Here is a 13,487-nt window from a genome sequence, read left to right on the forward strand (position 1 = left end):
GCTATTTGAGAGGTCTGAAAGTGCTATATAAGTATGCTTAGCAGCAGCAGCAGCAGCAGCAGTAGTAGTTGTAGTAGTATCATTATTACATTGTGGTTGATGACCACAACCATCATTACCATCTTCACTATCATGATCATAATCATCACATTGTGGTTGATGACCACCATCACCATCACCAAACCCATCACCACCACAATCACCACCAAGTGGACAGTGACTGACCCGTGCATTTTGCCCGCAGTGGGCGTGGAGTGGTCACTGTGCATGAAGCTGTCAAAAATACCACCGCTCTGGTCGTGTGAGGCGCTGCCCGACGTGGTGAAGTTGTACTCAAACACTCGCCGCGCCAGCTTCTGGGGCACTCCACCCCCTCGGTCAGATATCCTGCCCAGCACAGCACAGCACAGCACCAAGTTATTACATCATTCTGACGCACAGCACGTACATACCACTATCCACCCATGGTCAGATATCCTGCCCAGCACAGCACAGCACCAAGTTATTACATCATTCTGATGCACAGCACGTACATACCACTATCCACCCATGGTCAGATATCCTGCCCAGCACAGCACAGCACAGCACCAAGTTATTACATCATTCTGATGCACAGCACGTACATACCACTATCCACCCATGGTCAGATATCCTGCCCAGCACAGCACAGCACAGCACCAAGTTATTACATCATTCTGACGCACAGCACGTACATACCACTATCCACCCATGGTCAGATATCCTGCCCAGCACAGCACAGCACCAAGTTATTACATCATTCTGATGCACAGCACGTACATACCACTATCCACCCATGGTCAGATATCCTGCCCAGCACAGCACAGCGCCAAGTTATTACATCATTCTGATGCACAGCACGTACATACCACTATCCACCCATGGTCAGATATCCAGCACACCATGAAGTTATTCATTGGGGTCATCAATCACATCTTTCCACAGGGACATCTTGCTGCTATGGGATCTTTCCCTATCAATCACGTTTCTACAGGGATAACTCTTGCTGCTATGGGATCTTTCCCTATCAATCACGTTTCTACAGGGATAACTCTTGCTGCTATGGGATCTTTCCCTATCAATCACGTTTCTACAGGGATAACTCTTGCTGCTATGGGATCTTTCCCTATCAATCTGATGTTTCCACAGGGATAACTCTTGCTGCTATGGGATCTTTCCCTATCAATCACATGTTTCTACAGGGATAACTCTTGCTGCTATGGGATCTTTCCCTATCAATCACATGTTTCTACAGGGATAACTCTTGCTGCTATGGGATCTTTCCCTATCAATCACATGTTTCTATAGGGATAACTCTTGCTGCTATGGGATCTTTCCCTATCAATCACATGTTTCTACAGGGATAACTCTTGCTGCTATGGAATCTTTCCCGATCAATCACATGTTTCTACAGGGACACCTCTTGCTGCCATGGGATCTTTCACATGTGCTGAGTGCACACTGCATTCAGGACTCTGGTTCACTGTCTCATGTGAAAGGCTAGCACCCAGACAACCAGTCAAGGTCCAGAGGATGGGAGAAAAAACATACATTCCCCTGCATTAAGGGGGGACACGGCAGTGCAAAAGGGACCAAAATGATGATTTTTCATGGTTTGGGTTTTTTGACGGATTTTGATTCTTGAACATCTCTTCTATCATATGCATAAGTTTTTCCACTGTAAAGATGTCTTTAACAACGAAAAAAATTGCCAATAAAGATTACTTACTGAATCACGGAAGTGTTTATTTTGTTCAATTTTGACGCAAGTCATCAAGTTTCTGGCCTTGACAACATACCTTGGTCTTGCTCAATGATGAGTAAACCTACAACCATGAGACTTTGCATGATTGTTTTATAACATGTTATTGAAGTTTTGTTGTGAGTATGTATGAAAATAATCTATGGGTTTTAATTCATAGCGGTTCCAATCTTTTTACCCATTGTAAACTTCGAGGATTTCCCAATACCCAAAATTTTAAAAAAATCATAAAATGGAATAACTGAAGAATCAATATAATCTCACGTGAAAATAAAGATAATGTCATTGTGTATCAAGTAATCAATATAATCTCATGTGAAAATAAAGATAATGTCATTGTGTATCAAGTAATCAATATAATCTCATGTGAAAATAAAGATAATGTCATTGTGTATCAAGTAATCAATATAATCTCATGTGAAAATAATGATAATGTCATTGTGTATCAAGTCCACATAACAAAAAATGTTTGCATGCACCACATGGACCACAAACCCAATTTCTTTGATACCTTGTTTGGTGGCCATTTTGACTTGTTTCCATAGCAACGGGTATACACAGAAATTTAGATAACACTTTTTTGTGATCCACAAGTGATGATACACCGAGTAGACAAAAAAAGAGAGAGATAGTTGGAGAGAAAAAAGTTATTTGACTGTAGTGTCTGGCCTTAACTTAACATCCTTTAGAACAACACACCAAGTATTAATTTTATTTACATATTGACTTAATCATATCATAATAGCAAAAAAAAAATTTTTTTTAAAGTGAACAACATGTTCCATTCTAAGTGACGTGAAGTTTAAGTAATGAAGATACAAGCCAAACTAAGACAAGCAAGCCAGCAGTGTTCTGCTCTTAAACAGTGCAAGATAAGACTTTGGCAACTTCATGAAGTCATACACACAGAGATTGGCAAAGTTAGTATGTCAACTGCTTATGTTTCTCATTTACTGTTATTTGACAATGTTCGCCTATAGGATATTAGCAGACAGACGCTCAGGATGGGATTAGTTCAATCTGGATTAATCCAATTAATCTCTCCCGGAACAAATCTGTTTGATCTGAAACCTTCGTGGACATGCAGAGTTTGGCAAGAGGTATGGGAGTTCAGTTCACGGCAAGTCAGGAACATGGATAAATGAGTTCAGTTCACAGCAAGTCGGGAACATGGATAGCTGGAACATGGAAAGCCCAGGGACACTCTTTTCACTGAAAGGTTTCTAATGCTGACAGCCAGTTTACACATTGATACCACTGTCATTATCCTGCTTTGTACATCGCTATCTTTCCAATGCTGACAGCCAGTTTACACATTGATACCACTGTCATTATCCTGCATTGTACATCGCTATCTTTCCAATGCTGACAGCCAGTTTACACATTATACCACTGTCATTATCCTGCTTTGTACATCATGGTCTTTTCAATGCTGACAGCCAGTTTACACATTCATACCACTGTCATTATCCTGCATTGTACATCGCTATCTTTCCAATGCTGACAGCCAGTTTACACATTGATACCACTGTCATTATCCTGCATTGTACATCGCTATCTTTCCAATGCTGACAGCCAGTTTACACATTGATACCACTGTCATTATCCTGCATTGTACATCGCTATCTTTCCAATGCTGACAGCCAGTTTACACATTGATACCACTGTCATTATCCTGCATTGTACATCGCTATCTTTCCAATGCTGACAGCCAGTTTACACATTGATACCACTGTCATTATCCTGCATTGTACATCGCTATCTTTCCAATGCTGACAGCCAGTTTACACATTGATACCACTGTCATTATCCTGCATTGTACATCGCTATCTTTCCAATGCTGACAGCCAGTTTACACATTCATACCACTGTCATTATCCTGCATTGTACATCGCTATCTTTCCAATGCTGACAGCCAGTTTACACATTGATACCACTGTCATTATCCTGCATTGTACATCGCTATCTTTCCAATGCTGACAGCCAGTTTACACATTGATACCACTGTCATTATCCTGCATTGTACATCGCTATCTTTCCAATGCTGACAGCCAGTTTACACATTGATACCACTGTCATTATCCTGCATTGTACATCGCTATCTTTCCAATGCTGACAGCCAGTTTACACATTGATACCACTGTCATTATCCTGCATTGTACATCGCTATCTTTCCAATGCTGACAGCCAGTTTACACATTGATACCACTGTCATTATCCTGCATTGTACATCGCTATCTTTCCAATGCTGACAGCCAGTTTACACATTGATACCACTGTCATTATCCTGCATTGTACATCGCTATCTTTCCAATGCTGACAGCCAGTTTACACATTCATACCACTGTCATTATCCTGCATTGTACATCGCTATCTTTCCAATGCTGACAGCCAGTTTACACATTGATACCACTGTCATTATCCTGCATTGTACATCGCTATCTTTCCAATGCTGACAGCCAGTTTACACATTGATACCACTGTCATTATCCTGCATTGTACATCGCTATCTTTCCAATGCTGACAGCCAGTTTACACATTCATACCACTGTCATTATCCTGCATTGTACATCGCTATCTTTCCAATGCTGACAGCCAGTTTACACATTCATACCACTGTCATTATCCTGCTTTGTATATTGTGGTCTTCAGTAAATGGATCAGTTTGCCTCTTTGACATCTCCTTGCAGATGCTACACCTATTTCACTGCCACATCTAACTCCAAAAAATACACTGGGCATATGTGGGGTGAGCTCTGCTTTATCACCTCCAGACTTTTTTTTTTTAAAGTTAAAATAAAAACACACACTGACATAAAAACAAACATATCTCCAGATTAACACCCACCTAACGACACACCAGTCATACTGACAAACAACGACACACCAGTCATACTGACAAACAACGACACACCAGTCATACTGACAAACAACGACACACCAGTCATACTGACACACCAGTCATACTGACAAACAACGACACACCAGTCATACTGACAAACAACGACACACCAGTCATACTGACACACCAGTCATACTGACAAACAACGACACACCAGTCATACTGACACATAACGACACACCAGTCATACTGACAAACAACGACACACCAGTCATACTGACAAACAACGACACACCAGTCATACTGACAAACAACGACACACCAGTCATACTGACAAACAACACAACACCAGTCATACTGACACACCAGTCATACTGACACACCAGTCATACTGACAAACAACGACACACCAGTCATACTGACAAACAACGACACACCAGTCATACTGACAAACAACGACACACCAGTCATACTGACAAACAACGACACACCAGTCATACTGACAAACAACACAACACCAGTCATACTGACACACCAGTCATACTGACACACCAGTCATACTGACAAACAACGACACACCAGTCATACTGACAAACAACGACACACCAGTCATACTGACACACCAGTCATACTGACACCTAACGACACACCAGTCATACTGACACACCAGTCATACTGACAAACACAACGCAACACCAAGGACTAATGGATTTCCTGATTCCAGACAGTGGGATTCTGTTCATCAGAGAGGTGACAGACAGACAGACAGACAGACAATCTCCTCTGGTGTGTGGCCTCCTGGAAAGCTAACATCAACACTTCACAATGGAGTTCTGTGCTGGCACGTGATGTGTCTGTGTGACTGGGAGGAAGTGATGTGGGGACAGTGCCACTGAAATGGCATACATGACTGGGCAGCAAAAACAAAACAAACCAAAAAACACACACACTTGTTTGCAACAGCCTCATTAGACAGTCTATTCCAATTTTTTGTCATTCATTTCATTCTTAAAAAAAAAAAAATGCAAATGACAGTTCCAAAATCCAAGTGTATCAGTCAATGCTTGAATTTAAGTGATGGAAACCAAAGTAAGCTTCTTCCCAACACTTTATTTGTCACGATATTACCGATCTTACCATGATAGCCAAAATCACTTCTGAGAGCTCCCACCCATGTCAGCATCATCACACAAACTTAAAACAGTTGTTTTGTTTTTTTCATCTCTCTCTGGAACAAACATTGATCTAAACACACCACATGCCACCTCTCTCTCACACACACACACACACACACACACAGAGGTGTAATACCCCATGGCAAGCCAGAGGATTAGCAGACCTGTGCCAAGTGGCTGAGCTCAGGTCTCTAAATGCCCCACATATTCCCTCTAACTGCATGACACAATGACCACCCACATATCACTGGAAAAAGAGGAGTGCTGGCTTACATATCAGAACACCTCTCACTCTGCTCACTGCCTGTGTGGGTGGACAGTGTGTCTCTGCAGGTCGGATTCTTCTTCAGCAGTGTTTGTGGGCTGCCACTCCCATCTTCACTTTTGTGTACCAGACGTTTATTGTTTATGACCATTTTTACCCCACCATGTAGGCAGCATTACTGTTTTGGGGGTTGGTCTGTGTTGAAGAGACAGTGCTGACTCTTTTCAGACCCCACACAGCTTGGGAGAGAGAGTCAGTCGTGTTGTTTGCCTCAAAAATTCACACACCTAAAACACGGGGTGGAGAGTTTTGTGTTGGGCGTATCTTTCCTGCACTGTCTTTTCCTGCAGGAAGCATTCTTGTTTGCCAACAGCCCTGTGTGTTGATGCTGTGACTGTGTCATGGCTTCCCCACTTCAGGGAGGAGACACTGGCTCACCAGTCATGGTGAGGAACAACACTTACTGATGCTCCAATGCCAGTGACATCACAAGGCATCAATACACCTCAGTGACATCACAAGGCATCAATACAACCCTTCAGTGACATCACAAGGCATCAATACAACCCTTCAGTGACATCACAAGGCATCAATACAACCCTTCAGTGACATCACAAGGCCTCAATACAACACTTCAGTGACATCACAAGGCCTCAATACAACCCTTCAGTGACATCACAAGGCATCAATACAACCCTTCAGTGACATCACAAGGCCTCAATACAACACTTCAGTGACATCACAAGGCGTCAATACAACCCTTCAGTGACATCACAAGGCATCAATACAACCCTTCAGTGACATCACAAGGCATCAATACACCTCAGTGACATCACAAGGCATCAATACAACCCTTCAGTGACATCACAAGGCATCAATACAGCCCTTCAGTGACATCACAAGGCCTCAATACAACCCTTCAGTGACATCACAAGGCCTCAATACAACCCTTCAGTGACATCACAAGGCCTCAATACAACCCTTCAGTGACATCACAAGGCATCAATACAGCCCTTCAGTGACATCACAAGGCATCAATACAACCCTTCAGTGACATCACAAGGAATCAATACAACCCTTCAGTGACATCACAAGGCATCAATACAACCCTTCCGTGACATCACAAGGCATCAATACAACCCTTCAGTGACATCACAAGGCATCAATACACCTCAGTGACATCACAAGGCATCAATACAACCCTTCAGTGACATCACAAGGCATCAATACAACCCTTCAGTGACATCACAAGGAATCAATACAACCCTTCAGTGACATCACAAGGCATCAATACAACCCTTCAGTGACATCACAAGGAATCAATACAACACTTCAGTGACATCACAAGGCCTCAATACAACCCTTCAGTGACATCACAAGGCCTCAATACAACCCTTCCGTGACATCACAAGGCCTCAATACAACCCTTCAGTGACATTACAAGGCATCAATACAACACCTCAGTGACTTAATAAGGCATCAATAAAGCGCTTCAGCCATCCACAGGAAGACAGAAACTGCACAGTGACTCTCAAAAGGCATCAATAAAACACCTCGGCCATCCATGGGAAGACAGACTGCACTGTGACTCTCAAAAGGCATCAATAAAACACCTTGGCCATCCACAGGAAGACAGAAACTGCACAGTGACTCTCAAAAGGCATCAATAAAACACCTCGGCCATCCATGGGAAGACAGAACCTGGGCACACCATTACAGTGTTCTTCTCTCTCTTCTCCAAGAGACAAAGTGGCGCAGAGAAATGTTGTGACAAGGAAGACAGGGCTGACTCACAGGATGACGCCGCAGTCATGTGAACTGCATGTTTTCCCTGAAATGTGAATCACACGGATCCCCAGTTTAAGTGACGCACTGTGCTTCACAAACCCTCGTCACAACAGCAGAATGTGGATGTTACAGCCACCACTGCACTGAAAGACATCAGCTCACAGTACGGACACCAACACAGATGCAAGCTGCCCATAGAGAAAGTAACCAGGAGTGGTGCAACTCACACAGAAAACCAGCAAAAAGTGGTCTGTCGTTTGTGTGGAACTGCAACAAGACAAGCTTGAACTCTAAAAGCTTCTGGACTGGACTGGACTGCTGCTCCACAACAAGAACAACAAATCTGATCCACTGCTCAGTAAAACTGGAACAGGTTGGTGCGGATTGGATTCACCCACCTCTCTCGTCGTGTGGAAACAGCGGTCTTTGACACATCTTTGGCAACACTGTGTCTACATTCGTTTCAATGACCCGTTTTATATGTGCAAGAAAAACTCTGACAGATGTTTTATTTCTAGTGTTTGATGACACTTCCCCAAACTGGATTTGGAAAGTGAGGATCTGAAACAGTCACTGTGTGTGGATGTGTGCCACATCTCATTTCTTCTGTATGAGACATGAGCAGTGAGTACTCTGATTACTTTTTATTATATTTTTAATTCAAATAAGTGTGTGTGTGTGTGTGTGTGTGTGTGTGTGTGTGTGTGTGTGTGTGTGCTTTGGAGATTTTTTTCTGTGTCATTTTGTGTCATCTAAATGTCACTAATAATTATTCTCATGCCCCTCTCCCCTTGACCCTAAATCCCTCTCACCCCAAAACCGAATCCCCCCACCCCACACACCTTAAATCCTACATACCTCACATCCTTCTCATTCTATCCTATCTCACTACCGTAGGGGCACACTGCTGACCTGACGACCAGCTGTCTCCATTTCTCTCTGTTCCTCATCTGTCTTTGGGCATTGCTCAGTCTCAGGCCTGTCCATTCAGTGATATTGCCCCCACATCTGTCTCTCAGGCCTGTCCATTCAGTGATATTGCCCTCACATCTCTGTCTCTCAGGCCTGTCCATTCAGTGATATTGCTCTCACATCTCTCAGGCCTGTCCATTCAGTGATATTGCCCCCACATCTGTCTCTCAGGCCTGTCCATTCAGTGATGTTGCCCTCACATCTCTGTCTCTCAGGCCTGTCCATTCAGTGATATTGCCCTCACATCTGTCTCTCAGGCCTGTCCATTCAGTGATATTGCCCTCACATCTGTCTCTCAGGCCTGTCCATTCAGTGATATTGCCCTCACATCTCTGTCTCTCAGGCCTGTCCATTCAGTGATATTGCCCTCACATCTGTCTCTCAGGCCTGTCCATTCAGTGATATTGCCCTCACATCTCTGTCTCTCAGGCCTGTCCATTCAGTGATATTGCTCTCACATCTCTGTCTCTCAGGCCTGTCCATTCAGTGATATTGCCCTCACATCTCTGTCTCTCTGCCTCTCCCCCTTCTGTGCACTGTGCCTTGCAGGACTGCCTTGGCAAGTCCAGCTGGTCAAGAGACCTGGACGTACCACTTCAATTTGTGTTTCTTCACTTAGGTTATATCTAGACTGGCCTGACTGTTTCTCACTTCTTCAGTGGTATTCTGTAGGAGATGTCAAGGAGTTTTCAGAAACATTTCATTTCTGTGGCCTGTATGCTCTTCTCCATGTGAGCTGCCAAAGTCTATGACTCACAGACATACAGGAATGTTGAGATAACCAAGGAATGCATCAGTCTCATCTTTGAGCCGAGTCAGAGTGTGATGAGTCAGAGTGTGATGTTCCTACAGCTCCAAATGGCCTTCAGTTTTGTCAGTGCTGATGTTGTAGAATCTTGGACAATATTTCAGGCTTTGATCTTTGGTCTGTTACTATTGCTACCTGGTACTTAACTGGAGGCTATTTCCACTTTCATAACACTGATTCTGATGTAAGTGCTTATGCTCCTGGTGTTACTGGTCATCAGCATGGTCTTCTATGCACTGGTTTCCACGTCACAGAGTCCTGCAAGGCCACTGACTGTAAAGTAAAACCTGTCCTGCTAGGCCACTGACTGCAAGGTAAAACCTGTCCTGCTAGGCCACTGACTGCAAGGTAAAACCTGTCCTGCTAGGCCATTGACTGCAAGGTAAAACCTGTCCTGCTAGGCCACTGACTGCAAGGTAAAACCTGTCCTGCAAGGCCACTGACTGCAAGGTAAAATCTGTCCTGCTAGGCCACTGACTGCAAGGTAAAACCTGTCCTGCTAGGCCACTGACTGCAAGGTAAAACCTGTCCTGCTAGGCCACTGACTGCAAGGTAAAACCTGTCCTGCAAGGCCACTGACTGCAAGGTAAAACCTGTCCTGCTAGGCCATTGACTGCAAGGTAAAACCTGTCCTGCTAGGCCACTGACTGTAAAGTAAAACCTGTCCTGCTAGGCCACTGACTGCAAGGTAAAACCTGTCCTGCTAGGCCACTGACTGCAAGGTAAAACCTGTCCTGCAAGGCCACTGACTGCAAGGTAAAATCTGTCCTGCTAGGCCATTGACTGCAAGGTAAAACCTGTCCTGCTAGGCCACTGACTGCAAGGTAAAACCTTCTGTCTCTGGAAGGCCATTGTCTGCAAGGTAAAACTTAAGTTAGGACTGTTCTGCCTCTGATGCTGACTGTTCCTTCATATTTTCCCAATGCATCTGTCATGATTCTGTTGAGAAAGATGTAAAAGAGAGCAGGTGTGAGAGGACAGCCTTGTCTGACAGACTGAAGACGTGAAGCAGTGCTCTGTGCTGCCATAGAAGCAGACAGCGCTGGCTGCCTTGCAGAGGTGTTCTATCGCTCTGGACAGCTTGGTGTTAACGCTGTACACTCTCATGGTCGTCCGTAAGGCAGCATGCCGCACTCTGTCAAACACCTTTGTGAAGTCTATGAAGATGGAGTAGAGGTCTTGCCAGTGTTGTAAGTACTTCAATCCCCTCTCACCCCAACCCCCCCCCCCCTCCCCCCCCACCCCCCCTCCCCCACCACTCTAGCCCCCTCCTCATCCCAAACCCCCCAACATCTCAAAACTCCTACTCCAACATCTCAAATCTACCCACACCCAATTCCCCACCCAAACATCTCAAACCCCCTCACAGCCACACCCAGTCAAGGTGCCAGCAGCGCAGGGGAAACAATCCATGTCATGGGGCAGTGAGAAGAGACAGCAGGGGAAACAATCCATGTCATGTGGCAGTGAGAAGAGACAGCAGGGGAAACAATCCATGTCATGTGGCAGTGAGAAGAGACAGCAGGGGAAACAATCCATGTCATGTGGCAGTGAGAAGAGACAGCAGTGCAGGGGAAACAATCCATGTCATGTGGCAGTGAGAAGAGACAGCAGGGGAAACAACCCATGTCATGTGGCAGTGAGAAGAGACAGCAGTGCAGGGGAAACAACCCATGTCATGTGGCAGTGAGAAGAGACAGCAGGGGAAACAATCCATGTCATGTGGCAGTGAGAAGAGACAGCAGTGCAGGGGAAACAATCCATGTCATGCGGCAGTGAGAAGAGACAGCAGTGCAGGGGGAAACAATCCATGTCATGTGGCAGTGAGAAGAGACAGCAGTGCAGGGGAAACAATCCATGTCATGTGGCAGTGAGAAGAGACAGCAGTGCAGGGGAAACAATCCATGTCATGTGGCAGTGAGAAGAGACAGCAGTGCAGGGGGAAACAATCCATGTCATGTGGCAGTGAGAAGAGACAGCAGTGCAGGGGAAACAATCCATGTCATGTGGCAGTGAGAAGAGACAGCAGTGCAGGGGAAACAATCCATGTCATGTGGCAGTGAGAAGAGACAGCAGGGGAAACAATCCATGTCAAGGGGCAGGGAGAAGAGACAGCAGTGCAGGGGAAACAATCCATGTCATGGGGCAGTGAGAAGAGACAGCAGGGCAGGGGAAACAATCCATGTCATGTGGCAGTGAGAAGAGACAGCAGGGCAGGGGAAACAATCCATGTCAAGGGGCAGTGAGAAGAGACAGCAGTGCAGGGGAAACAATCCATGTCATGTGGCAGTGAGAAGAGACAGCAGTGCAGGGGAAACAATCCATGTCATGTGGCAGTGAGAAGAGACAGCAGTGCAGGGGAAACAATCCATGTCATGTGGCAGTGAGAAGAGACAGCAGGGGAAACAATCCATGTCATGTGGCAGTGAGAAGAGACAGCAGCGCAGGGGAAACAATCCATGACATGTGGCAGTGAGAAGAGACAGCAGTGGAAACAATCCATGTCATGTGGCAGTGAGAAGAGACAGCAGGGGAAACAATCCATGTCATGTGGCAGTGAGAAGAGACAGCAGCGCAGGGGAAACAATCCATGTCATGTGGCAGTGAGAAGAGACAGCAGCGCAGGGGAAACAATCCATGTCATGTGGCAGTGAGAAGAGACAGCAGCGCAGGGGAAACAATCCATGTCATGTGGCAGTGAGAAGAGACAGCAGTGGAAACAATCCATGTCATGTGGCAGTGAGAAGAGACAGCAGTGGAAACAATCCATGTCATGTGGCAGTGAGAAGAGACAGCAGGGGAAACAATCCATGTCATGTGGCAGTGAGAAGAGACAGCAGTGCAGGGGAAACAATCCATGTCATGTGGCAGTGAGAAGAGACAGCAGTGGAAACAATCCATGTCATGTGGCAGTGAGAAGAGACAGCAGGGCAGGGGAAACAATCCATGTCATGTGGCAGTGAGAAGAGACAGCAGGGCAGGGGAAACAATCCATGTCATGTGGCAGTGAGAAGAGACAGCAGTGCAGGGGAAACAATCCATGTCATGTGGCAGTGAGAAGAGACAGCAGCGCAGGGGAAACAATCCATGTCATGTGGCAGTGAGAAGAGACAGCAGTGCAGGGGAAACAATCCATGTCATGTGGCAGTGAGAAGAGACAGCAGGGGAAACAATCCATGTCATGTGGCAGTGAGAAGAGACAGCAGGGGAAACAATCCATGTCATGTGGCAGTGAGAAGAGACAGCAGTGCAGGGGAAACAATCCATGTCATGTGGCAGTGAGAAGAGACAGCAGTGCAGGGGAAACAATCCATGTCATGTGGCAGTGAGAAGAGACAGCAGCGCAGGGGAAACAATCCATGTCATGTGGCAGTGAGAAGAGACAGCAGTGCAGGGGAAACAATCCATGTCATGTGGCAGTGAGAAGAGACAGCAGGGCAGGGGAAACAATCCATGTCAAGGGGCAGTGAGAAGAGACAGCAGTGCAGGGGAAACAATCCATGTCATGTGGCAGTGAGAAGAGACAGCAGGGGAAACAATCCATGTCATGTGGCAGTGAGAAGAGACAGCAGGGGAAACAATCCATGTCATGTGGCAGTGAGAAGAGACAGCAGGGGAAACAATCCATGTCATGTGGCAGTGAGAAGAGACAGCAGGGGAAACAATCCATGTCATGTGGCAGTGAGAAGAGACAGCAGTGCAGGGGAAACAATCCATGTCAAGGGGCAGTGAGAAGAGACAGCAGTGCAGGGGAAACAATCCATGTCAAGGGGCAGTGAGAAGAGACAGCAGGGCAGGGGAAACAATCCATGTCATGTGGCAGTGAGAAGAGACAGCAGTGCAGGGGAAACAATCCA

General features: G+C 45.6%; 1 protein-coding gene across 1 annotated transcript in view; it reads right to left on the reverse strand.

Moving 5' to 3' along the window:
* LOC143274597 (branched-chain alpha-ketoacid dehydrogenase kinase-like) overlaps positions 1–13,487 on the reverse strand; it is a 72,637-nt gene that overhangs the window by 13,693 nt on the left and 45,457 nt on the right. The window contains exon 10 of the mRNA XM_076578459.1: positions 226–387. Coding sequence (XP_076434574.1) covers positions 226–387 — 162 coding nt within the window. The remainder of the gene's footprint in view (positions 1–225; positions 388–13,487) is intronic.

Source organism: Babylonia areolata, chromosome 29 (assembly GCF_041734735.1).
Source record: "Babylonia areolata isolate BAREFJ2019XMU chromosome 29, ASM4173473v1, whole genome shotgun sequence".
Taxonomy (NCBI): domain Eukaryota; kingdom Metazoa; phylum Mollusca; class Gastropoda; order Neogastropoda; family Buccinidae; genus Babylonia; species Babylonia areolata.